General features: G+C 42.2%; 2 protein-coding genes across 12 annotated transcripts in view; one reads left to right on the plus strand and one right to left on the minus strand.

The window, feature by feature from the left end:
- Window positions 1-11,298, minus strand: part of ZNF512 (zinc finger protein 512) — a 24,780-nt gene extending 13,482 nt beyond the window's left edge. For 2 of the 11 annotated variants that reach the window (XM_087773856.1, XM_087773848.1), the window contains exons 1-5: window positions 11,237-11,298; window positions 7,946-8,004; window positions 6,416-6,624; window positions 4,375-4,464; window positions 996-1,082 (exon numbers count right to left, since the gene is read on the minus strand). In XM_087773856.1, the coding sequence (XP_087629982.1) occupies window positions 996-1,082; window positions 4,375-4,464; window positions 6,416-6,624; window positions 7,946-8,004; window positions 11,237-11,281 (490 nt within the window). In that variant the 5' untranslated portion in view covers window positions 11,282-11,298. The other 9 variants (XM_087773849.1, XM_087773850.1, XM_087773853.1 and 6 more) reach the window with 9 other exon arrangements.
- GPN1 (GPN-loop GTPase 1) lies at window positions 11,204-27,735 on the plus strand. The gene is made up of 14 exons (XM_009463268.2): window positions 11,204-11,442; window positions 11,548-11,641; window positions 12,697-12,736; window positions 14,220-14,286; window positions 15,022-15,059; window positions 15,603-15,681; window positions 15,784-15,878; window positions 17,644-17,689; window positions 19,783-19,929; window positions 22,276-22,358; window positions 24,661-24,700; window positions 25,422-25,512; window positions 26,813-26,923; window positions 27,559-27,735. The coding sequence occupies exons 1-14, from the start codon at window positions 11,353-11,355 to the stop codon at window positions 27,648-27,650; spliced, it is 1,113 nt and encodes a 370-aa protein (XP_009461543.1). The 5' UTR covers window positions 11,204-11,352; the 3' UTR covers window positions 27,651-27,735.

The following is a 27,735-nucleotide window of genomic DNA, read 5'->3' on the forward strand; positions in this document are numbered from 1 at the left end:
TTCATTTTTATTACACAATTACTTTAGCATGCAGAGTAAACTTTTCTTTCAGCAAAAGGATTTTCACAGTAAAAGTAGTCACAGGTCTGACTGAACAGTTTCAGACAAAGTCCACGGCTCAGTTCTACTAACCAAATCTTTAGAACTCCACTTATGTTAGCCAGCAGTTTTGGCACTGAAAGTGAACAGAGCTGCACCACCAGGCCAAATTACTCAACAGCCAGGGAAAAGTACCCTGTGTGGCATGGTTTCCAGTTCCTGGCCTCTTTTTGAAATGCCAAGCAAAAGCTTGGCATAATCCACAAGGATTATAAATCACTGAAATGGGTTCTGGGAAGAAAGTGGCTTAGCAGCCATCTGCTTGAATTCTTATCATAAAAACATCTAAAGGCTTTCCTCTTTGCCCAGTAAAGACAGGCAGGGGTTGTCCTTCCCCAGGTGGCTGGGGGAAAAGTTTGCGAATCAAACAGCACTTGGCAGAAAACGGGGGTATTTAATGAGTGCTGTGAGCTACACATACCAAGTCATTCCATTTGCCCAGTCAAGGCTAATGTTATTTTAATAGGATAGGCTGCTTAGATCTCTGGCTACCGGGTTACCAGAAGAGGTGATCTGGCAGCAACAGCTACAGAGTTTTGCCTGCAAACATATTCTGCTGAGTAAAAAAGTATAAATATTTTTAGGAGTTTTATAGTGAAACTATTTTAACAGGCTTTTGCTCAGCTCAAAAAGTGATTTCCCTTTCACTGTTCCATTATGCAGTGGTAAAACCATGTGGAACTACATTATTAGGCATATGCAGTCCCTCCAATCATGCTCTGCAGTACTGACACAGTGCCAAAAGGACAGCAGCCAGTTCCTCCTCGTCAACAGTAAAGTGAACAACAAAATGGAAACACCAGAAACACAGCTGTTGCTCAGAATCAAATCCTAGAATCACATTTATCTTTTAGCTGCTTTATAAACAATTCTGAGCAACTGCTTCTTCTTCTTACCTGTGCCATAGGTTTCTGGTTCTTTCTGAACACAGTGGCTTTTCGTTTTGGAGTTTTGTTGTATTCCAGCTTGCTGTTTTTTTCCTGCTATAACACAAACAAGAAAGACCAGAAGACTTAATTCTGCAAGCCTTGTTACAAAAAAGCAGAGATTTTTTGCTAGGAGGCTGCTATTTATTCTGCTATCTCAAAGCTACTCATTCAGAAATGTTCAATGCTTTTTTTTTTTTTTTTTTAAGGAATTTCAAGATTATGTTCCCTGCACCCTTTCAAAATCCGTAGCTATTTATAGCTGCAGACCTTAGTCCCATCCAGATATCTGTAATCTGTATGGTTGTTCATACACAAAGCTCAGGGGATGGGAACTCTTCACACTGAAACATCCTCTGTTCATAGTATGGCTGAGCAACTCTAAGGACTTGTTGACAACCAAATGGACAGTCCCATTCTTGTAATCATTCCTGTTTTCTTTAGACTAAACAACTCTTATTATTTCAGTATTTTCTCATGGGTTATGCTTTTTGCTCTCCTCTCATCCCTGTTCTCTTCAGCTGGTCCACACATTTCCTGAACTGCAGTGCCCACTGCTGGAAACAGCACTCCAAGTGGGACCCTGCATTAGAGCAAAAGAATTATTTCACATGTCTGCAAGTCTACATTCCTGCTCAAACATCTCAGTATAACACCTGTTTTTTTAAAAACAAGTATGACACTGTTGGTCCCTATTCAGCTTTCCATCTGTTATAAATCTCAAATCCTCTTCTGAAGAACTGACACCTAAGAGTTTGTTCTTTGTCTTTCAGCTGTGCTAATATTTCTTCCTAACTATCTTTAATTTTACACACTACATTCCACTCTGTTTTTTAAACTGTTTCTCTAACGTCAAGACCACTTTCAATTTTAGCCTTTTCTCCAACACACTCGCCATCTCCTTCAGCTTTGTGCTGTCTACATACTTCCAAGTCCTTGGTGACAAAAACAATAGTTAGAATTGAACCTAGGACAGATTGCAAAGCACCTTTCTATACTTTTTTCTATTTCACAGAAATCACAGAAACATTAAGGTTGGAAGGGACCTCCTGAGATCACCTAGTCCTGTCCCTGTGTTCAAGCAGGGTCAGCTAGAGTAGGTTGCCGAAGAATGCGTCAGTCAAGTTTTGAGTATCTCCACTGATGGAGACTCCACAACCTCTTAGGGTAACCTGGGCCAGGTTTACCAGCATCACGGTAAAAAAGCGTATTCTTGTCTTTAGAGAGAATTTTGTGTGTTTTAATTTGTGCCCGTTGCCTCTTGTCCTGTCAGTGAGCACTACAGCGAAGAGTCTGGCTCCCTTTTTTTCATTCCCTCCCATCAAGTATTTATACACACTGATAAGATTCCCCCTGAGCCTTCTCTCCTCCAGGCTGAAGAGTTGCAGTGCTCTCAGCCTGTCCTCATAGGAAAGATATGCCAGTCCTTCAATCATCTTTGCAGCCCTGTATTGGGGAACCTAGAACTGGACACGGTACTGAGCAGAAAGGAAGGATCACCTCCCTTGACCTGCTGGCAATGTTCTTCCTAACGTAGCCCAGAATGCTGTTGGCTGCCTTTGCCACAGGAGTGCATTGCTGGCTCATGGTCAGCTTGTTGTCCTCCAGGAACCCAAGGTCCTGATCTGCAGAGCTGGTTTCCAGAAAGTTAGCTCCTGGTGTATGATGGTACATGGGGTTATTCCTGTCCAGCTGCAGGACTTCACATTTCCCCTTGCTGAACCTCAAAAGATTCCTCTCTGCTTAATCCTCCAGCCTGTCCGGGTCCCTATGAACGGCAGCACACCCATCTGGTGTACCACCACTCCTCCTAGTTTTGGATCACCTGTGTACTTGCTGAGGGTGCACACTGTCCCATTGTCCAGGTCATTAATGAAAATGTTAAGCAGTACTGGCCCCAGTATTTACCCCTGCAGTACACTGCTAGTGATGTGCCTCCAACTAGACTTTGTGTTGCTGATCACAACCCTCTGGGCCTGGATGTTCAGCTGGTTTTCAATCCACTGTACTGTTCGTTTATATAACCTGTACTTTGTCAGCTCGTCTACGAGGATGTTGTGGGAAACAGCACAAGAAGCCTTACTAAAGTTGAGGTGAACAACATCCACTGCTCTCCTCTTGTCCACCAAGCTAGTGACCTCATTGTAGAAGGCGATCAGGTTGATTAAGCATGATTTGCCCTTCATGAATCCATGCTGACTACTCCCAATCACCATCTTGTCCTTCATGTGTTTGGAAATGCTTTCCAGGAGGATTTTCTCCATCGCCTTCCCAGAGACTGAGGTGAGGCTGACCAGCCTGTAGTTCCTCAGACCTTCCTTCTTTTTGTCCTTGAAGACAGGAGTGATACTTGCTCTCTTCTAGTCTTCAGGAACCTCTCCCAGTCGCTGTGACCTTTCAAAGATAATCAAGAGGGGCCTCACAATGACATCAGCCAGCTCTCTCAGCACTCAGTGCAACCCATCAGGCCCCACGTGACTTAGGTATGTCCAGTTTGTTTAAGTGCTCTAACCTGGTCCTCCTTCATTGAGTGTAAGGCTTCCTTGCTCCAGACTTTCCCTCTGGTCTCAGGCGCCTGGGATTTCTGAAGGATTCCTTTAATTGATAAAGACTGAGGCACAGGAAGCATCGAGTACCTCAGCCTTTTCCATGCCATTTGTCACCAGTTCCCCTGCCCTGTTCAGCAGTGCACTCATGCTCTCCCTAGTCTTCCCTTTGCTTTTCATGTACTTGTAGAATCCTTTCTTGTTGCCTTTCACATCCCTTCCCAGATTCAGCTCCAGGTTGGCCTTGACTTTCCTAACCTCATCCTTGCAAGACTGGACAGCAAACGTATACTTCTCCTGTGTCACCTGCTCCTACTTTCACCGCTTGTACGCTTCCTTTTGCGCCTAACCACTGAGTAACAGCCCTTCGAATGCACGAAAGACCTATGATATCAAGCATTTCCCCCCTCCATCTCTGTGGTAAAAGAAAATTACAGTGGTTGGGTCTGATTTCTCCTTAACAAATCCATATTGCTGTTATCATCTACTCATTAATCTCCAGATGTTTACAAGTAATTTGTCTGATTATTTAGTCCAGAAACTTTTGGGAAACTGAAATGAAGCAGACTAGCCTATACTTCCCCTACTTCCTTTCCTCCCTCCCTTTGTTGGACTTTTAAGAGAGACTGAAATTAGAACAATCATTTCCCACTGTAAAACAGAAACTAGTCAACAGTCTCCCATAACAAAATACCCAGAATCAGAAACAGAGTTGGAAAACAGCAGAGGATAGCATTTGGGCAGAGAGGAAGTCTGAAGTACTTGGAGGCTTGTAACTAGGAATTACAAGTTATTTGTATTACCCGAAATCTTCTGCTTCTTCTTGGGAGAGTCTTTAAGATCTTCGCCTTCCCCTTGCTCAGATTTCCTCTTGCCTTTCAATAGTACTTCTGCTAATGAGTAAGAACAGAAATGCTTCAGTCTCATTATTCAGTCTGGATAACAGCTTTGAGTCTGCTGCTGCCTCAGCTTATCCTCGTATTCAATACTTGAAAAAGAATAGCTTTTGTAAGGCACCTGGACACCAGTGAGCTTGACACAGCCTTCTGACTCAGTAACATTTAGGCACTCCACAGCCTGCAATCCTCTGACACAGAAGATATAGAAGAAACAGTGCCACAGCATGGTCTGGGAAAAGATTACTCCTCAGGAAGAGAGCCAGAAGGTACCAGGTTATGTCATAAAAAGCTCATCTGCACACACACAAAAAGGAGCATAGAGAAACAATGGCAGGTGGGGAAATCCAAATAATATCCTGCCTCCCCTCACTATTTCCAGGCCTATCAAAGGCTTATCTCCATGAACACAGAGAAGTATAGAAGCACAATGGCAGGCAGGGGAACACAAATTATGGACTCAAAGAAACAGACACCTTCCTCCCAGGTCTGTCCCAGGAGACCTACCAGGATGAGTCAATGGGAGCCACTCTCTGGATCACCCTTTGGAAGGGGGAAGAGGGGGAGCAGTGGGAAGGGAGAGTGTGAGGTTAATGCCAAGGGTTATGTGACACATGGGATGCTAGTGAAGAACAATTCAGGATTACACAAGACCGGGATGTTTAGGAGTGGTATCAAAGGAAGGGAAAGGGAGAGAATTAGCTGATCTGGGGAGGATCAAGTGTGAGGAAATAGAGATGTAAGTGGATAAAAAGGGCCACTTGCTTGTAAACAGGTGGTTGGTCAGTATGCCAGTCTGGTCATGCCTGACACCAAATCAGAGGTACCAGGGAAGAGCAGTGTCTGTGAGTGCGACCCTGTCTGTAAGGAGATCTACACCAGCAACTGGAATGGCTCTGCGGGCCTAAGGGGCTAGCACATCCACGTACCAGCAATTGAGGAGACCGGGATCCAAAGGCCAGATACTGAGCAGACTGAGTGTTTAAGTCCAGCTACAGGAGAGATCCACATGTGCACACACAAATGTACACATACATATATATGTACTTCTTTCACATATACTTTTTATATAGGCTTCTTTTCTTTCACTAACACATCTTCATTCTGATCAGCCAGAGAGGGAAACAGGATGGAGGCTGTTGGTCCTGTTTGCGTGAGTGCTGAGCGCGCCTCTTTGTATTGATCTGTGCGGCTGGCTGTATATACATGTTGTATATATGTGTTTATACCTACTGGAATACATGCTTAGTCTCGCTACTGGTTGGACCTGGGGGCGTGGACCTGCAGCAACCTCATTTCTATCAAGCTACCAGATTCAGCTCTCCCCACAACAGGATGGAATACAGATTCTGACTTGGAGATAAGAAGAAAGTGCATTAAAGAAGAGCGAAGTTTTGGCTCTCTGCCACATGAGAAGTTTGGAAAACAGCTCCTAGGCCAGGAAATCTGAATGTTCCTACAACAACATAAGACCCAACCCACTCCGAATCAGAAAATCATAAGTGACAGAAGCGAAAAAAGAAATAAAAACATCCTTAAAAAAATAATAATCTACCAGCCACAAAAGCCGTGTCTAATCCAGAATACTGCTGAATGATCCCCTTTTCTACATCTTTACTGTTGTTTGTTCTATTTTTAAAGCTCTCAAAGCACATTCCTGATATGATTGGCAGAACCCTTATACATATCTCTTCTACAGATAAAACTGAGTTCAGTCACAGAATCATTAATTTTAATAGACAAGTCAATCAAAAGGATCTGTGTAACATCAGAGAATTTTACCTATGTTTCTGCAGTGGAGGAAGTTTATTTCTCCTAATACATAAACAGCATTACCAAGCTTGTAATTTGTGGCTGAACTGCAGCATGTCTTTCAGAAGTCATCTAATCTCTCATAAAAGAACCAGAGAGAAAAGCAGTATTGCATTGAGCCAAAAGTGATGAGTACCTTTTTTTTCTGAAGATTTATTAATGCTGTTTTTTATTCCTCTCATTTCCAACCAGTAAGCAGGCCTGCGAATGGTCCGCTTGCTTCTGGACTCTGCACTTCCGTTCACTCGACTCTTTGGTGAGGCTGAAGAAATGTTGCTGACTGTCTCATCGTAGTTACTGTTCAGTCCTAGGACAGTAGTTTCCACCTCCTCAAATTGCTTAGACCTGGAAAACGTCAACTTGAAATCCTACGTATATGTATGCACACATACACACACAACCACAATAACTCGACAGACAACATCCCTTTCGTCTTCCCAAGTACTCTAAAAATTCATCTCACAGTTAATTGAATCTTCTGAATTTTGTGAACTGAAAAGTGCCAGCAAGATAAAACATCCTAAATGTTATTTTTCAGTACATCTTTTAGAGAATGACATTATGAAGCTACTTGAGAGGAAGAGAAAAAAAAATACTCATCCTACCTCAAACCTTCAACTTAAAAAGCTGGCACAAGTTAATCTCAATTTAAAAATATACATTTATCCTTAAGCAACCAATGTGGAATATAAGAATTCTCCTGCAGCCCATCATTACAAAAGAGACATCTTCCATCCCACAAAGGGCAAGATCTCCTTCAGTATGTATTCCCAGAGTCAGAGCTGACACCACACAATTGAAAGACTTAACGTTAGTAAGAATTTTAACCAGCAAGGCTTTCAGCAATGAAGACAGCCTTATAGTATATCCTACAAATCACACTACATTAAAGACTAATTTAGACTAGCCAGCAGCACTGATTTTTCTTCCTAGAGATCAGAGGGAACTTTGCTTCACTATTCTCAAATATTTCTCACAACCCTGAAATGCCTGGACATTTATACTACTGTACATGACAGCAAAATGATTAGGTGTCAAAGCAGCACAGAGTATCTATTCTCTGGGCAAATACCATTAATGTAAGAGGAAAGAACAGAAAACAGAAACAGTTTTCAACATATCCCATTGCTACCACGATTCACAAACTGAAATAAGTAGATCACTTGAATGATGACTGTGATGGCCATCCCAGCAATACTCTCTGATACCCTGAGCTGTGGAGCTCACATGTTTTAATACATCAATCGAGAAATTACTAAGTGGAGGACACTGATGGTACCAGGTCAGATCAGTATATACCATGTTTAAGGAGGCACTGGGGAAGGGTAGGGAGAGGAATTCTCAAATTACAGCCTTTCAGTTGCAATCACACTCAAAATACATAGATTTTGGAACACCGTTTGGTCTTGAACATAAAATATTTATCTTCACAGTGTTAAAAACCTTTTAAAAACAAGAAATGAAAGCTAATACCCCTTGAAGTGTCAGAAAAGCACTTTTCCTACAAACCAATAAGCAAAGTCAGTTGAGATTCTCATCACACAAACCAAAATCGTTGCAGCTCTTAAAATTCAGAGTATTATGTAAAGACCAGATATGGTTTTCCAATAGGAATCTCAGCTTTTTTCTTGCCCTCAGTCAAACTAGACAAGAAACATTCACATACTTTTTGTCGCCCAGAGACCTCTTGACCTTCTGTTGTCTGTGATGTCCAGGCCTGGTGTCCTAACAAAGTAGAACAATTCACATTAGCAGCATAATTTTTCTTGTTTTTGCATGTTTCACTTTTCAGTTAAACACAGTCACCTGCACTTTGAGGATGTGCATATCATCCTTTGAAAACGAAACCACTGTTTTCTGCAACAAGGAAGCATTCAACCTTTTCAACTCCAGCTGAATTAGAACTGGAATCAAAATACTCTACCCTCTACACTCCTCATATGAAAGCCAATCATTCCCCTTGCACTGGGGCACGATGGAGTGTGCTTTGTCTCCAATTCATTCAGTGGTACACGCTTTCTGCCTAGACTTTATCACATAATGACAAATATTTTAGATCCTAACTTACTAGTTTTTACATAGTACTTATTTTTTCCTTAATGAAATAATTCTTGCCTTTACCATGCCAAGAATGTTGTCTCTAGTCTCTTTTACGCTCTTTTCATTTTTTATCTCAATTATTTGTCATACTCCATCAGCTGCCCAGATGTTCACTTTATCCACATCAGAGAATCCTTCTTCTTATTTAACAAAGATTTTTTTGTCACTTGTTGCTTCTTACGCTCCTATTAAGACACATAATTTAACAGATAGCATTGACATTCCCAAGTCAGTATTAACAACTCATTTGCTGTATGTTGTTCCTGGTGTGTGGACAATCATTTATCACCTTCTTCCAAATACTAATAATCACTCAATGCCGTTCTTCATTGGGAAACCCAGGACAAAAATCTTGGTTATACAGACTAGAAAACTAAAATCATTGCCCAGTAGAAGTATATGAAATACCAAAACTGTAACCTAGGAACAGAGATAGTATTTTGCCACATACAGGAACTGGCTAAGAAACTGGGGGGCGGGGGGTGGGAAGAGAAGAAAGAATATGGATAAATTACCTATCTTCTTTATAGAAAAATGTAATGCACATGATCAACTGGACCATGCTATGAAGTGTTTTAGTTATTAGAAATAAATGCTATGCATTATCTGGGGACAACAGCGAACAGAGATATGACAGAATTTGAAGAAGTCATAAAAATTTGATGGCTTGTCAGGAGCAGATGCTGAGAAACTTCAGGTGCTGTATCAAATCTAGGGAATAGGCAGCTTCAAGGCAAATGAAATTCATCACTAAAAAAAAAAATGTACTGGAAAAAAAATTAACTTTAATCTGTTGTTTATGCTCTTGCCTTCTAATTTATGCATAGGAACAAGCAGTAGTTCACTCTTCCCAGGACCACAGTCAACGAGAGGCACCCTAACCACCAGGTAAGAAATTCAGTAGCGGGCACTGACATCAACTAGATGAATTTTTAAACTGTGACTATGGAGTGTCAGACTCTCCTTGGGCCTCCAGCCCCAGCATCTCCTCTCATGGAAAGGTCAGGGAAGCAGCAGGAGAGAAATTCACAACTGCTTGATCAATGACTTCACAATCATATCTTGTCTTCTTTGGAAGAAAAGTCAACTGAATGTTTGCATTTGTACTACTTTGATATGGTTTACACACATCTAGTAGTGCAAACAGCAGTGTTTGGGGAAACCCCTACATCAGAAGTGTGGAGAAAACTCACTGAGGAGCAGCTAGAAAAAAATTAGGCCTGTGAAGCTATAACAATAAAAATGAACAAACAGGCAGGCATAGTCTGCTGCGATCAGCTGGCCTAATCTACCATTAGAAGAACCTAGATGATTGACAAACATGGCATATGTTTTAAGATTTTATATTTTTTTTAGAACTAAAAAATTTTGCTTAAAAATGAAGATAAGTATGAAGAATTTAGGTCACAGTTAAGGATCTGCAATAAAAGGAGAATACAGATGATCTGTCTAGCCTTCCCTTCTAGGAAGCTGATAGCAGCAATTATGAAGAAAACATCTAGAGAAACTGGTGTTTAAGTTTTGAATGTTTTTTTATTTATACAGCGTACTTCCCACTTAGAAAACAAGAGACCTAAAGTATGCAGGAATGCCCAAGTGCTGGACATATGGAAAACAAAAAAGCCAACTTCCCTGCACATGTTAGAGAAAGAGAAACAGCGGCCTAGAGTCTGAAGAGATGAAGAAACTTCATTTGCAAGTGGGCCACTTCTGCCCCCGTATGGGCTGTGGGACGTTTCTGTGACCTGGAACACGGCCTGCTGCTGGAGACAGGCTGCTCCGCAACAACGCATCTGGAAAGATGGTGTTTAAGCACAGCACAGAAACTCTCACTGAGCTCAGGAGACTGAGCAGTAGTACCTGCTAGCGAGTCAGTTCTATAGCTACAGAGGAAAGCCGTCAGTGTAAGCACCAAGTGTCCTGCACTGCCGTGACTGTCCCTAACCCCGAGGGAAAACCCCCGGGACCCGGGGCCGGCGTGATGGCTCAGCACCCGTTGGAAAACTCCTTGTTTCAGTCCCCCGTTTCCATTTCTACTGCATACCTCATGGACTACCGTCTCCTGCAACGAAGGCCTTTCGGACAAAACGCGGGACCGGCGCCGGGAGCCGGCAGCGCCCTCCTCCGGATCCCTCCCCGGCCCACAGCCGAGCAGCGCTGGGCCCGCCGCTCCCGCGGGCCGCCCCGGGGCTCCCCACGCTCGGCGTCAGTGGGCGACCAGGCCCCCAAACGGAAAGCAGGCGTTTCCGCCGTCGCTGGCGGCTCTCCAGGTGGCCCGGAGCGGGTCCCGCTCGCCGCCCGCACGCTCGGGGACAGCGCCCAGCCGACGGGCGGCGGGAAACAGACCGGGACCGCTCATCGAGCCGAGGCCGCGCCGCCCACGCAGATCAGCACCGGGCGGGGCGGGGCCGGGCCCCCTCTCCTTCCAGTCCCAAGGCCAGCGAGACCCTCGGGGCGAAGCAGAAGTCCCACCGCGGCTGTCCCGGTGGCGCCGGCCCGCTCCCGCCATCCCGACGGCGAAGCCCATCTCGCGGCAGCGCCCGGCCCCGTGCGCCTACCCCCGCCCGCGGACCACAGCCCTGCCGCGCGCCCCCGGGGCAGCAGCCGGTGGCGAGGACCCCAGGCACTCACCGAGCCGCCACCGCCGCCCCGCATGATGCCGCCGCCGCCACGTCCGCACGCGCCCCGCCCGCCCGCGCACGACCGCGAGGTCCCGCCCGCCTGCTTCCGGCCGCCTCCTCTCGGCAGCAGCCGGCCCCGGGCCCCGCGGAGGGTGCCGCTAGCTGCCCCCGGGCCTCGACCAGGCCCCGACCGGGCCGTCCGGCGCGGGGAGGCCGCGCGAGCCCGCGGTGCGTACCCAGCCGGCGGCGGCAGGGCGACAGCCGTGTCCCGCGCGCGTCATGGCGGGGTGCTGTGGGGCCGCCCCCCCGCCGTCCTCCCCGCGCCCCGGAAGGACAAGCGGGTGCTGGGAAGATGGCGGCGGCGAGCGGGCCGGCGGAGGCGCCTCCGGTGTGCGTGCTGGTGCTGGGCATGGCCGGCTCCGGGAAAACCACCTTCGTGCAGGTGAGGGGCGGCTGAGGGACTTCGGGGCGCTGCCGGGTGCTGCCGGTTTCCCTCAGCGCTGCCCTCATGTCCAGCGGGGCCTGACGCCTCCTCGTGTCCCCTTAGCGACTCGCGGCCCACCTGCATGGGCAACGCTGCCCCCCGTACGTGATCAACCTGGACCCCGCGGTGCACGACCTGCCCTTCCCCGCCAACATCGGTGAGTCCTGCAGCCCTTGCTCAGCCCCGGGCCGTGTGAGGGAGGGGGTGGTCCCGGACCAGAGGTGTGGCGTGTTTGTGGAGTCTGCCAGACGGAAGGAAGTGTGTTTTGCCATAAATAAATAAAACCATTTTTGATATAGTGCTTTTCATACGTTTCGCGAGACGGGGCGGGGTATGTGAGGTATTTGGCTAGGTGCTTATATTGTCTTTAAAAGATTCCAAGTCCTAACACCACAAGAAGGACTTTAAGATTTTTTTTTTTTTTTTAAATTTAACTCCTTTCTGCTGTCAGACTTTAACGTGTGAATTTTTAGGACCAAAGGCGTTTTTCCATCGCGTTTGTACATTTTTTTACATCATCTGGTGTGATTTGATGTGTCTGGGTTCTTGTGGGTTTTTTTTCTTTGCCAGCGATGAACGTATTAGCAGATTCGATCTGGTTGCCTACATCCAGCACAGTGGTAGCCATATGTGCTACCAAATAACTTCTTTAAAGCACTTTAAAATACATGAATTTTAGAGAAAATACCTTAACAATAAACCAGACCTTATGTTTAGCTATTCCAAAGGGCTTACCAATCATTAGGTTTGTGAGGGTCCTCTCTCTTAAGCTTTCTAAAGTGTGTCAGCCTGCCTCTCCAGAGGATAAAAAAGTCAGTGTGGATACCAAGGTTGTTTTATTGATGTAAAATGAATAACTGCAGTATCTATTCCAGTGCTGGATCTCTAATTATACAGTTAGATACCTATACTTTGTTAACCGATGTTGATCAGGTGAGAATAAAGTTCAACTGAAGCGGTTACTGCTAAATACCTAAATTGGGGGTGTTTCATGTGAATTACATTGGGTTCCATATGTATGTTGAGAGCATAGCAGATCTGTTAGATTTTATTTATTCTACCTGGGAGATTTTTCCTGTTGGTGTTAGATCTATTACTGAGACAAAAGGAGACTTGCTAGAAAAAGAAGGGCTTTCACCTATCAGCAAATTGATGAAGAAGGATATTTTAAAAGTGATGTCCTAAAACTATTTATACGTCTTCCTCCTCTAGATATCAGGGACACTGTGAAGTACAAAGAAGTCATGAAACAGTATCCTTTTTTTGTCTAAATAATGATATTTGAAATCTGAGATTTTGTGAAAATACTCTGTCACTTCTGCACACTACGATGAAGGGGGCAGGAGGTGTTGGGGATTGCAGTAATGCAGAATGCTGCGTGAAAATCAGAAGTTTTTAACCATGTACTTCTTGCATGTGAGGCTAGAAACGTATGTTCTGTAAGATTTGATGCTCCTTAGGTCATTCTCTCCTGTGCTAAAAGTGATTCTGCTTAACAGTATGTTTTTACAAATAATAGGCACTCTGCCCACATCTTTTTTTCTTTCTATTGTTCTTTCGAAGAGCTTGTATTTTTCTCTGTGGAAGCCAGCAGCCTTTTCCACATATTTCAACAAGTCTAATTTTATTTGTTATAAAAAAATATGCAAATTCCTATTTGCCTGTAGTAGGTGGAGAAAACTATTTCCACGTTGTTTGACCATAATCAAAGTACTGTTGTCTTTCCGAATCTCAAAGACTGTTGGCCCTTGCTGCACAGAAGTTTGATCACTGTAGTTCAGTAACATTACACTAAAATGACTGCACTTCCAGAGGGGTATGGAGGTCCTTTGTCTCCTAAGTAATAGCTTGTGCAGATGGAGATAATATACAGTGTTTGGATTTGACTTGCTAATGTGACTCTTAAATTTAGTATTTTAGACAAGAATAAAGATGGTGGGGGATAGGTTTCTTGATTTTGGCTGTTTTTTGATTTGGAGTTACCAGCAAAGCATCCAAGTATGAGTTTCATTTTGGTATGTAGGTGCATTTTTTGCTTTACTGTTAGCCATTACCAGGGTTTAAGCATCTCATTAAATAATGCTTAAGGAGGGTGTCTGGCCTCGTGTTTGGATATTGAGAGTAGTGGCCCTAGAAGACAGTATGTACTTATGAATCAGTGCTGGTTCTTATGCAGTTAAAAAAAAAAAAAAAAGATTGTTTCTTTGAGCATAATTAGTATACAGATCTGTATGCCTGAAAAAGGATTTTGAAATCTTCATCTTTACATTCATTCCCATTATCATTTAAATTCTGCTAAAAATTTATTTGTGCAAGAACTATTTTAATTATCTTTTGGTGTATAAATTCTTAAAATTAAGTGCATGCAGGGCATTGTTAAATTCTGAGTTACTGGCTGCATTGTAAATCTTTTTGGAAAGAGAAAGATGGCTTTGGTGTAAACGTGTACATATATTTTCTCTTTGTCCAGGATGGTAATGCTTGAATAATAGCAAGGGGAAGCCACAGCATAGCCCCTTTTCCTTTTGTCAATCACACATGTTTGGGCAAGAGAGAGACCGCTTTGTATTTGTTATGCTACTGCATCACTTGGAAGACTTAGTTGTGTATTAGGGGTATTGTCTTTTGCTGCAAGGTATCCAATGTGCATTGTACATGGCCAAGTATTATGAGAACTGAAAAAGAAGCCCTCTGAGGTTTGCATAATCATCTGCTTTCCTAAATGAAGCATTTAGATATGGGCTGGGCCCAAATGGTGGAATAGTGACCTCTCTCAATCTCTTTGCTACAAGATTTGATCAGGTACGAGGTTGTTCCTATGTGATACTGTGCTACAGATACTGTGCTGGGAGACTGTGGGTTTTTTTGTATATTTGGAGTCTCAGAGAGCACTGTGTTTGGTTAGCCTCCTAATATTTCTTTGGAGTTAGAGTATTCTCCACACAGAACCATGAAAGCTAAAGCACATTAGCTTTCATTTGAGAGATTTCAGTTTTTCAGCTTTTTTAGAAGTAAAATTTAGAAGCCACATGGACAGAATATTCTTTAGTCTTTGTACATTACTGTTCTGTTGCTCTGTATTCACTGTAAAATCTTTCATATGAATGCTCTGATGTTGAACTAGGGAAGCTCACTTCTGGGAACGGGTTAAGTTTTCCTAGGGTTATTTGATAATTGATTGCTCTCTTAAGTCATAATGCTAAATCAGCGCTGGGGTGGGAACTTATGCAAGATATTGAGACAGTGCGCAATCTTTTAGTAAAAAGCTAGGGAACAGCTGCATTTGTTATACCATTTCTTTAGCCAGGTACTAGAACACAGACAAAATCGAGGTTGTTTTTGACCTATGCAGTGTCTGAGCGTTTTCCACCCTTCCTTAGTAGGGCATTTTCACACATTGAAAAGCTTAGAGACTTTAATCTTCTCTCGATACATACATGCAGCTCTGCAAGTTAATGTAGTTTCTGTTATGAAATTATTATGTAAGTTTCCTGTTGTGAGCCTAAATACAAAGTATACTCCTTCTTTTTCAATCAGGTGATGAAGTTTATTGAAAAAAGACAAAATGCATCCAAGTGAGTACATTCTACCAAGTTCTGCTTTTCTGGGATCAGTGTGGGAAGACCATGTGAAATCCTAAAAGGGTTCTCTGCATGTTTTCTGGTTGTTTTTCAGCCTTGGTATAAATTTTAGGCAGAAAAGGGCATAGAATTAGAACAGATAAACTAGACTTTCTTTGGATACATCAAAGAAATGTCTGCTGATTCCAGTTCTGCTTTTTTTGTCTTCTATTAGACTGTCATTTTTTCTCATGCATTGTTCAAATAGGCAACAATTAATTCTTCTTCTGAAGAGTTTGCAGTACTAAGTGTCTGTCAGATTGATGCCTTCAACTTTAATTGAACCTGAAGAGAGTACGCGCTTCTTAGTTACAAAATTCACACAGGAAATTTTCAGGCATGCCCATAAGTCTTGTCACTGTTTGGGAGAAGTTTTTCTGATCTGTAACAGAATAATCATGTGACTTGCCGTTATGTGCTTGTGGTAATCTAGTCAGAACAGGACCTTGTGCTTAACTAACTTTCCCTTATTGTTTGTTGGGGCTGACTTCTTAACAGGTATGTTATTATTGACACACCAGGGCAAATTGAGGTGTTCACCTGGTCAGCATCAGGAACAATCATAACTGAGGCCTTGGTAAGTGTTTTCTACACGACTTGACAGTGAGGCTGTGTGAAAGAAGTGACTGTTGAACAGCATGTACTTCTAATTAAAACATGTTTTACTTTGTGTTTCCAGGCTTCCTCTTTTCCTTCAGTTGTTGTTTATGTGATGGACACTTCTCGCAGTACTAACCCTATCACCTTTATGTCCAACATGCTGTATGCCTGCAGGTAAGAAAAGCTGAAGATGCAGTCCATTTCCTTTGATTGCTGTGTCTCTTTGATACTTATTTTGGAGGGGAATCACAGAATCATGGAGTGGTTTGGGTTGGAAGGGACCTTTAAAGACCATATAGTCCACCCCCGCTTCCATGGGCTGGGACATTTTTCACTAGATCAGGTTGCCCAAAGCCCCATCCAGTCTGACCTCGAACACTTCCGATGACTGGGCGTCCACAGCTTCTCTGGGCAATCTGCTCCAATGTCTTGCCACTGTCATAAAAAATTTCTTCCTTATGTCCAATCTAAACCTACCCTCTTTCAGTTTAAAACCATCGCCCCTTGTCCTGTCACTACAGGCCTTGGTAAAAAAGTCTCTCTCTGTCGTTCTTATTAGCCCCCGTTAGATACTGAAAAGCCACAATAAGGTCTCCCCGGAGCCTTCCCTTCGCCAGGCTGAACAACCCCAATTCTCTCAGCCTTTCTTCATAGGAGAGGTGTTCCAGTCCTCTGATTGTTTTCGTGGCCCTCCCCTGGACCTGCTCCGACAGGTCCATGTCTTTCTTGTACCGTGGGTTCCAGAGCTGGACGCAGTGCTCCAGGTGGGGTCTCACGAGAGCAAAGGGGGAGAATCCCCTCCCTCAACCTGCTGGCCATGCTTCTTTTGATGCAGCCCAGGATATGATTGCCTTTCTGGGCTGCAAGTGCACATCGATGCCACATATCCACTCAATTTGCTCTTTTCGTTATTCTCTGTCTTAGTGGTTTTCCCACTGGATAAGCAAAATATCCACAGGTGCCAGTGGACATCAGGAGGTCATTGGGTCAAAACTGCCACCGAAAGCATTAAGTAATCCATGAGACCTTAGGGTAATAAAGGCTAGTTACATCAGATCGAACACATTGCCTGTTGCTTATAAAATCATTTCCTAAGATGTATCAAGATAGCCTAGTTTAAGCTCCTTCTTGTAAACACATATTTTATTCTATTTTTTTAATATTATTGATACTTTCAGTGATTCTTCAAGATTTGTTTGGAGCTCGGCTTAGCATGGAGTTCTTGATTTATTGTCTTCCTCCTCATACATGGATTTATCTATTTTCTTTCATGTTAAACTAAATACCTATGTAAAGATCAGCATATCTAGAGCTGTCATAATTCATGGTAAATGTTGGTAAAAGGTTTTCAAAAAACCTATCAATCCTTGTACCAAGGTCAAAAGCTATATCTCTGTGATAGGAGTATGCAAAATGTGTCTTATCACATGCTGCATTTTCTGACATTAGCGTTGAGCAAAAGATGCTAAAATATATACGGTAAAATGAATATGTAAGCTCATGTTTCGAGGTAGTTTTGCTTTATAGGTGTTTTGAGTTATTTGAATTCATTGCTCAGTTCACAGATAATATCTCAGAACCTAAGGTTTGAGTCAAAATAATTAGAAAATGCAAAGAGTTAAAGACTGGGACCTGAGAGTCATAGAAATAGTAATCAAAATCAACTGGGTGTGTAGAAGGAGATTTTATCTTTTACAGACGTGCACTTACATCGTTGGGGGGGCATATTTTGTTCAACTACGGTAAGCAGGATCTGGGTGAAAATTACATTCTAATTGATGTGGAGGAAAATAATTACCTTTTGAAGTCAAATGTCTTCAGTTTTGCACAAGTGTTGTCTGCCTTACGCTTACCTTGTTTTCTATTATAGTGAGATTTAAATTATTTTTTGATGTTTTTTTTGTGGTTTTTTTTGTTCCCTTCCCCCCCCCCCCCCCAGCATCCTGTACAAGACAAAGCTACCTTTCATTGTTGTCATGAACAAAGTAAGTTAAAGCTATGGTTTCTATGTCCTAGTGGAACATTGTTCTGTTTAGCTTGCTTTGCTGTATTGTCTTTGTCTTACTACAACAACAGATTCTCTAGAAAAGGGAAGCTGGGAGGGAGCTATAGGCTGAAAACCAAATCTAAAAGGGCCTTTAATCTAGTATACAAATGCACAAGAAGAATCAGGGATGGGCAGTTACACCCAAATGTTAGAGATGATAATAACAATTTGAAAAATGTTTTGCACCTTAACCCTAGGCTATAAGGAAGCTTAACTATGTAACATAAGGTAAATTCATTACTGAATCTGCTCGTACAGTCCACTGCTTCCTCAGAACAATTGTCTTAATCATTAATTATTTCTACTCAGCAGCAGGCTGATGACTACAGTGGGAATTGTGTAACACCTGCCTGTTTTGAGGAAGGAGTCCCATGTATTGTAGCAGGCAAAACTTAACAAAAGATTTTTGGTCCTGATCGGTGACACTAAAAATGTGCCAGTATTTGCCAGAAAGCAGATACTAGCCTAAGGATACAGTTCCACTGTTGTGTAAGGTATTTGTAGCCTTAAAGGAATGCTTTTGAACTTAACAGCTAGCTGGCTCTTTAAACAAAACAATTTCACATATTAAAAGAATCCCATTAGATTTTTGGTGTGATTACTCTTCCTTTTCCCCACAGACATCCTTTGTATTCAAGGAATTGCTCCCCAACATAGCAAGCTTTGTGTGTGCATGCACATATACCCCATATGCTTCCTCTAGAAAACCCATGCTTTGAATGTGAACTTTTACCTCACACCAGCCGAGCAGGATTAGTGTCTGATGTACTCCAACTACGCATCTTCCCAGTGACCCAAACCATGCATGTCTTTGATATTTTCTTGCTTACTTAGCAAGTTTTTGTACACTGTTTTCTTTCTAACTCTAGACGGTAATTTTAGAATAAGCTGTTAAGCTTTTTCTGTAGAAAAAGGCATGAGGTAGGAAAATAATTTTCTCTTAAGAAAATACGTTTTTTGAAGGACTGAAAGAAATGGGGCTTCATCAGTATATGTAAGGAAAGGTAGGCCCAAGGCTTAGGATTCATAAATTTAAACTTCATTTTGATCTGACGTTTAGCCTTTGGTAAAAAGTAAAGCCAACAGCATTTGAAGAATTTTTGAGAAGCATTTTAAAATTGACTCTTGATAAGAATGGAAGAATCCCAAGGAACTGATATATGTGCAGTGACAAACACATAGATTTAAGGAATGTTAAGAACTGCAGAGGAAAAAAAGTAATTTGTAGAGTTGATTTAATTTTATTTATAGAATGTAATCAAGCTAACTCTAAATAGTCAGGCTTTGACCCTTGATGGATTCAGTTCTGTCTCGAATCTCTTGAGTAATGGTAAGTAATACTTTATCTATTTTCCTCATTCCCATTGGTGCTGGAAAATGAAATATGTCAGTGTTTTAGACACCTCTATATTGTGATAATAGTGGATATACATGTGGTAAGATATGTTTATAAAACTCTTTAATAGACTGCATACTAATCCATGTAAAATTATGGACCCATCTCCCCTGTTTGTGTCCATTGTCTTGCACTGAGTTTAGATTATAACTTCTTCAGGTCAGAGCACAGCTCACTTTTTATAAAGATCCTGTATACTGTTACCCAACATGGAAATGGCTCCCTCTCCCCCCTGACCGCCAAGCCAATAAAGAAAGGATGGGATCTTCAGTGAGGACTGTTCTTGTCTGGCCTCAATCATACGATCTAATATTTACAACTTAAACTTTCTTGTACAGTATGCAATTTTTGGATGCCCCTTTCCAGTAAACCATAGAAGCCTTTAGACTTGCAATTGTTTCCTTAAACATGCCTTCTTAAAACTGGGATAGTGGTTGTTGGTCCTCTTTTCTGTATTCAAGTAGTTGGTTTGATAAAAACAGAGCTTGGAAAACTTCAGACCAGGGCTGAATATTTTTAAAAGATCAGCATTTTGAAAGTAAGCTTAAAATGGAAATTTTTTTTTTGTCCACTTAACAGCCTAAGGCTAAGAATTCATCATTATTACTTCTGAAAATTTTCTGTTCTCCTTCCAGACTGACATAATTGACCACAGTTTTGCAGTAGAATGGATGCAGGACTTTGAGACTTTTCAAGATGCCCTGAATCAGGAGACATCCTATGTCAGTAACCTGACTCGTTCTATGAGTTTAGTGTTGGATGAATTTTACAGTTCACTGAAGGTAGGAATCTTCCTCTTTTTACTACCTCTCATAAAAGCCTGGAGAAGAGAAAGCTCAAGGAAGATATTCTCGATGTGTATAGATACCTGATGTGAGGATGTAAGGAAGACAGAGGCACGCTCTTTTCAGTGGTGCCCAGTGAAAGGACAAGAGGAAATAGACACGAAGTGAAATACAGAAAACTATGTTTAAACAGAAGAGGAAAAAAGAATTACTGTAATTTTACTGATTGAGCACTGGAACAGATGGTCCAGAAAAATTGCGGAGTCTTCATCCTTGGAGATACTCAAAACACTCAGACAAGATCTTGAGCAACCTGTTCTGGTTAATCCTGCTTTTTGAGCAGGAAGGTTGGACTAGATGATCTCCAGAGGTATCTTCCAACTTCAGCCATTCTGTCCTTTTGTAAAAGGGCTTTGCACTGCCCTTTTGAACTGGAATCTGTTGATGAGCCTTGCACTGGGGACAAGGATTTGCTGGTTTGAAGATAAAGTAACTTTAGTTGCTTGTCACACTGAGTGGCAGCCTGAATCATTTAATACTGAATTGTGACTAATCATCAGAAGAAATCTGAGATAGGCTGTGTTGCAGTGTCTCCCATCTGAGATAATTTTCCTTGTTCTGAAAGTGTCAAGTACAGTTGGGCAATTTAGTATGTAGGAAGAAGGGAAAGAATCTCAAAACCAACCAAACAAAAAACGTGTATATTTGCTCATGCAAGAAAAAGTGTGGGGTTTTTTTCCACTTACCAGGTTTTGAGAGGACAAATCTATTCAGTTTCTCTGAAAACATTATACATTGCAGGATGTTGATGATCCCATAGTCTGTGCTAAAAGGGTTCAGCTAATTGTGTTTTTCATCAGCTTTTACTTAAGAAAATGCAAGCAAGTGGCTTTATGGATATTATAAGAAAGACAATGAAAATAAATAAGTAATTCCATTCATATAGATAATGATAACTTAGCCAAAACAAAAATCTTTTAAGTGCCTTATGTGGAACAATATACAGTATTTCAAAACGGATTGTAGTGGTGCCATATACAGGACTAAAATACTTCCTAGTTCTTATTTGCTATTCAGCTGTTGGCACGCATGTCACATCTATTAGAATAGTAGACTGGAGAGCAGGACATATGCAGAGGATTATAGAGTAGAAGGCAGCTTGTACTTAAGTGCAATGAAAGTATAAATATTAATATATATCAGCACAGTGCCTAGACTAATGCTTAAAATCCTTTGCAATACTTGATTGTCCACATATTCACTGTACTATTGATGAAATACAAGGCTGTGTTGGAAAAAGTCTTACATTTGAAAGTGAGTAGTTAAGATTGTCTTGCTTATGAAAAAGGGAGAATTTTCATTAGAGGATGTAAGATTTCTAAGGGTCACCAAGTACTGGCTAGTAATAGTCTTAATAAAAGGTATTTTTAGATAACTGATTTAATAAAAGCAGAACAAATGGCCAGAAGTGTAATGACAGACAAGTTCAAATTAGAAAGCAGATGTGCATTTTCAATGTGTTGCCATAGTAACTGATTATAATCAATTCTCCATCAACATCTCCGCTGTTCTGGCGGTTGGCTTGGGTACCTTTTAAAATGTGCTTCAGCTAAATACAAAGTATTAGGCAGAACTTCAGAGGCAAAAGGTCAGTTCTTATGATCTATTTTACTCTTTAATTCTAGTACACTGATATTGCAGCAGTCGTACTAACCACTTATAATACTAGGTTCAGAATGAGAACTTGGATTATTAACAATAACCAAGTAAACAGAAGAAAGACTTGATCTTTCTTTTGAATTGCCCTATCGTGTTCATTATGTTTAGGTATTGTATTGTCTTAGCTATGTTTTTTTGTGGGTTATTGTGATTGGAGATACAAGGATGGGTGCAGAGTCAGGTTTTCTTTTTTTTTTTTTTTTTTAACTGTTGCTTCCCACACACCGCCCCCAGTAAAATTCGTAAAACAGACAGGAAAACCCAGGTTCCTGAGTTAAATAAGAGAAGAAAGAAAGAAAGAAAGAAAGAAAGAAAGAAAGAAAGAAAGAAAAGAGGAAAAAAACAACCCCAACCAAAAGCCACAGGTAGCAAACATTAACAGCAGGTGGAGAAAGAGGCTGAAAGTAGGAATGACAGAAGTGGAAGTATTACTGCACACTCTTAAGCCACTGTGATGATTAAATGGGTATCATTAGATTCCCCCCCCCCTTTTTTTTTAGTTTAGTTTGTTTTGGTTTTTTTTTTTAAGATACTGATTAGTCTTTCCAGCTCTGATCATCCATCAGTTACCTAAAAACTTGGTTCTGTTGCTGTTCAGTTCTGGTATATGGTTTTCTTTTACAGGTGGTTGGTGTTTCTGCTGTGCTCGGCACAGGACTGGATGATTTTTTTGTTCAGCTTTCTAAAGCTGTCGATGAGTATGAGAGGTAAGGTGATAACTTTGGTCCCTGACCCAGTGAATACTTGCTGACGTTATTGATTCATGAGCACACTCTGATTTGAAGGACTGTTCACTTTTCACAGCTGAGGTAGTCTAGGGTTTCTAATAAACCTAAGTGCAAAAGTCAGCATAAAAAGCAGCAGTCAAAAGGAACTATTCAGCGGTGAATTTTTGTACTAACTGTTCAGTGAAAAAGTAAAAGCTATCTGTGCCAGCAAATCTGTGAAGTCATTTTCCTCCTCTGATTCCATACAATGATCAAGGTCTGAATTGTCCTCAGGAAGCTAACAGATCAGTTTGGCAGACTGAATAGATGAGCAAGTTGAAATTCTTTGAGAATTTGCTCCTTACTGAATTCCTCCCCATGAAATACTGCCAGGCTGCTCTATAACATTAGAAAGCAAATCCAGTAACTTGGATTACTTGGAAATATCTAAACCAGACCATAGATTATTGTTACAGAAAAACATATCATGCTGGATCGGATAGCCAGAGAGAGGCTGCTACAGCTTCATGCTCCCACATCTGATTAGTCTGGCCTGGTTACGTCCCCAGGTCTGCATACTGCCTAGTCTCTGCTTACATGCAAATAGACTATTTTATTCCCTTATTCCTCTGTTTCCCACACTTGTTCCTCGCCAAATCTCCCGAACCCCTCACATTTCCCACCTTTGGCTCCTTCCCTAAACATGCTATAATAAATCCTGTGCTATTCCCAAATACTCTTTCTCTGCATCCCATAATGTGTCCTGCACCCCTAGGCAGCCACCCATCTGTGCTCGCAAGGTGATCCAGAGAGCTCCCAGTGAGGCATGGTGATGGGTTTCACGCCTGGACCATGGGGCTGGTGGTTCTCCTGGGACAGCCCTGGGAGGAGCTGGGATAGGGAATCCCTTCCTCCAAGTCGTTAATTTGGATTCCCTGCCTGCCACCGTGCCCCTGTGTTCCTCTGGGCTTGTTGAGATTGGTCTTTGATGCTTTGATGGCTCTCCTGTGATGGGCCTGGGAGTATCTGGGCAGGGTATTATTTGTGCTTCCCCTCCCCACCAAATGTCTCTCTGCGCTCTTTGGAGGTGCTGAGGAGTTTTACCACATAACCTAACAATTATTCTGGGATATGCTGCCTACATAATGAAACCCTAGTTAAGGGTTTCATATAAGCTGCCAGTGTGCACTTGCAGCCCAGAAAGGCAATCATATCCTGGGCTGCATCAAAAGAAGCATGGCCAGCAGGTTGAAGGAGGGGATTCTTCCCCTTTACTCTGCTCTTGTGAGACCCTGCCTGGAGCACCGCATGCAGCTCTGGGGCCCACGGTACAAGAAAGACATGGACCTGTCGGAGCAGGTCCAGGGGAGGGCCACGAAAACAATCAGAGGACTGGAACACCTCTCCTATGAAGAAAGGCTGAGAGAGTTGGGGTTGTTCAGCCTGGCGAAGGGAAGGCTCCGGGGAGACCTTATTGTGGCCTCTTGGTATTTAAAGGGGGCTTATAAGAATGACAAAGAGAGACTTTTTTACCAAGGAGTGTAGTGACAGGACAAGGGGCGATGGTTTTAAACTGAAAGAGAGTAGTTTTAGATTGGACATAGGGAAGAAATTTTTTACGATGAAGGTAGTGAGCCACTGGAGCAGGTTGCCCAGAGAAGCTGTGGACGCCCAGTCATTGGAAGTGTTTGAGGTCAAGTTGGACGGGGCTTTGAGCAACTTGGTCTAGTGAAGGATGTCCCTGCCCATGCAATGGAGGTTAGACCAGATGATCTTTAAAGGTCCCTTCCACCCCAAACCATTTCATGATTCTAAGAAGAAGGTATCCACATCCACTTTATCCTTACTTCGTTAAAAAAATATTTCAAAGGTTCCATAGCAGTACAATAGTTTGGAAGTCTGTGAACAGTCTATCTTTATGAGATCCCATTGAACTGTCTTAGGAGGCACACAAGTTCTGGCAGAGAAAGTCATGTCTGTGATTAGAGAAGAGTGATAAATCTGCTGATTAGGTATAGCAATGAAATGACTACCTCAGTCGAGCTGGTTTAATTTCTTATCCAATAAGATGGTGTGAGAAAGGTTTGCTGTTTTAATGAAGTATATTCACTTATTTTGCATCCATTGGTTTCAGAATCCAAATCTGAGTAAAAAGTACTGTTAGTCTTTCTGAAATGTTTCTCAAACATGAAAGCCTAGAGAAAACTTTTTTGGGGTAGAACAAGCCTCCAAGATGATCCTTACTTAATATAAATCATGTATTAGTTCAGACTGAATGCATTCTCTTTATTTATCTTTCCAGAGAATATCGTCCAGAATACGAACGCCTGAGAAAAACACTGGTAAGTATTTTTTACTATTGCATACCTGGGCAGTGTATGTTGGGGTCACTTTTATGCACACAATTGCCTGTATGTTGGGAGGATCTAACATTTCATTTACTAATCATACTCAGTGTGGAAGAACTCTTGTCCTGAAGCTCACCATCTGTCTTTTTTTCCTAGATTTGGTGGAGCATATCTTCACAAAAATAAAGATGTTTTGTAAAACAGATGTTGCTCAGTGTTTTAGTGCTAATAATTTATTTGGGCAAATTGTGAGAAAATGATTGGGAAAGATTTTTATATCTTCCATTCAGAAGGATAGAGACTTTTTTAAAAATAACTTGCCAAAGTGATTTGTTGAGAATACCACTGTATCTTTTCTGCACCAGTGAAGGTACTGTTTTGACTTAGACAGTTAATAACGAAGACTGAATTGCAGTACTAAAATGAGTAGCTCTGCTCACCTTGAGTTCTGACTCTCCAAAGGAGAGTTCTCTGCAGGCACAACTTCACTGAGTTTGGCTTCCTGATGCTGCTGGAAATATTCCTGAAGTCCATCATGCTGAAGGTTGCTTTCCATGTTTATCCAAAAATTCAGTGTAACCTTAGTTGTAATGTAAGACCTGCTTATTGACTTCTGCTTTCTGGCTGGGGGACAGACTGCTAGTATTGGGTGAGATTAGTCTTCTACTGATGTTTTAAATGTACTCAGAATCCACATGTAACTTTGTACTTACAGGAGAAAGCTCAAAATAAACAAAAGAGAGAGCAGCTGGAACATTTGTGGAAGGACATGGGCAGCGTGTGTGTGCAGGGCAACACACTTGCAGGTACCTTACTAGGAAGATTAAGTTTACTGCAGAAGTTCATAGAATCATAGAATGGCTTGGGCTGGAAGGGACCTTAAAAATCATCTAACTCCAGCCCCCCTGCCATGGGCAGGGATGCCACCCACTAGACCAGGTTGCTCAGGTCCAACCTGGCCTTGAACACTACCAGGGACGGGGTGTCCACAGCCTCTCTGGGCAATCTGTTCCAGTGCCTCACCACCCTCTGAGTAAAGAATTTTTTTCCTAACATCTCATCTAAATTTCCCCTATTTCGGTTTGAAACTGTTCCCCCTTGTCCTGTTGCTATCTGCCCTTATAAAGAGTCTCTCCGCCTCTTTTATATTAAGCCCCCTTTAAGTATTGGAAGGCCACAATAAGGTCTCCCCAGAACCTTCTCTTCTCCAGGCTGAACAACCCCAACTCCTTCAGCCTGTCTTCATAGCAGAGGTGCTCCAGCCCTCTGATCATCTTAGTGGCCCTCCTCTGGATCCATTCTAAAAGGTCCACATCTTTCTTATGTTGAGGGCTCCAGAGCTGGATGCAGTACTCTAGGTGGGGTCTCACAAGGGCAGAGTAGAGGGGGAGAATCACCTCCCTCGACCTGCTGGCCATGCCTCTTCTGATGCAGCCCAGGATACAGTTGGCTTTCTGGGCTGCTAATGCACATCGCTGGCTCATATCCAGCTTTTCGTCCACCAGGACCCCCAAGTCCTTCTCTGCGTGGCTGCTCTCAACGAGTTCTTCTCTCAGTCTGTACTCATGTCTGGGATTGCCTTGACCCAGGTGCAGGACCTTACACTTGGACTTGTTGAACCTCATTCGGTTCATCTTCATAAGTTGTCTGAAGAGTCTGCCTGGAGAAGTCATACAGTGCTTTTCTGTCTTCACAGCAAAAGCATGAAAGCAGCTTCAAGTTAGTAAAGAGGAGCGGGGCTTTAGTTTCTGTGGGATGGGTCAGACTTAGCTCTTCTATGTGTCAGTTACAGACACGAGAAAAAGAAACCCTGCTGTGTAGATAAAGAAGTGGACATACTAGAAGTAATGAAATACTTTAGAAAAGGTGAAACAGTCAAATTAGAATATGAGAAAGCTCTGCTGTTGGTTGAACTGGTGCCTTGATGAGGTTGAGTATAGCGCTGATGCAGTCTGTCCTGTATCTTTGGAATCCAGAAGCAGCTTTCTGTCCCTTCAGAGTAGGTATTAATTGCTGTGTTTATGTGCAAATTGAAATTGTCAGGGCACAAACTAACTTACTTGTTAGCGTGCTGTTTTGTGTATAGCCATTTCTGTTCCCTTCAAGGGTCTGATGATGCTTCTGCAATGGGTCCCTCTGAGCTGATCCTAACACGAGGGGCTCTTGATGAAGAAGAAGAAGAGAGAGAGAGTGATACTGATGACATTGACCATGAAGGTAAGGGAATGAGGGATCTGATCTGGTCTAAAAGCTGCCTGTCTAGTCAGGAAATATCCTCTGTATTTCATTAACTAGATTGACTGTAATGAGAGCCTAGAAAACAAGCAAACATTCAGTCACCTAAATATAGGTGTCTGAATCTGTTGCAGAAGCCCAGCTGCAATGCTTAGTCCAGTGATATCACTCTCTAACCTTTGTGAAAGTTCAATTGTAAATTTTCTATTCAAGTAATTATTTTTAATAGGTGTATAACATGCATAAACCAAAGAAGTTGTTATGCTTGGAGTATGCAGTGACCTCTGAACCTGACTAATGCACAATGTTTCATCGTCTTTTTAGCCTTACAGTTTCTGCCCCTGGCTCTCTTCCCTTTTCTTGTGACTCCTGGTCTTGGAGCAATCTTCTAAGTTCTTAGAGTGTATGATTTTTCTCTTATATATCTCCCAGACTTAATCTTCATTCTTTCCCTGTTCCATTGATTTTTAGGATCACTTATTTCTTTTGCCTTGTAATGAAGTTGAAGGTCAAATAGACTTTATGTGTTGCTCTGACTAGCCTGACTCTAGCTTTCTTCAGTCACACAAGTAGAACAAGTGCTGAAATAGTGCTGAACTGTGGATTTTTTCCCCCAGTTACTGAGGAGAGTCATGAAGAACCAGCCTTCAGAAACTTTATGCAAGAGACGCGGATGAAATACCAGAGAAGAAGCAACCCAAATGAATGAGACCTTCAGAAACAGAGCATTTGGAATCCCTTGTAATGGAGTTAAAAGTAAAGCAACAGCATAAAGAAACTTGCATGGAACCATG

The sequence above is a fragment of the Nipponia nippon genome, unplaced genomic scaffold (genome assembly GCF_047370975.1).
Source record: "Nipponia nippon isolate SJK-2023a ecotype South Korea unplaced genomic scaffold, ASM4737097v1 scaffold_4, whole genome shotgun sequence".
Lineage (NCBI taxonomy): Eukaryota > Metazoa > Chordata > Aves > Pelecaniformes > Threskiornithidae > Nipponia > Nipponia nippon.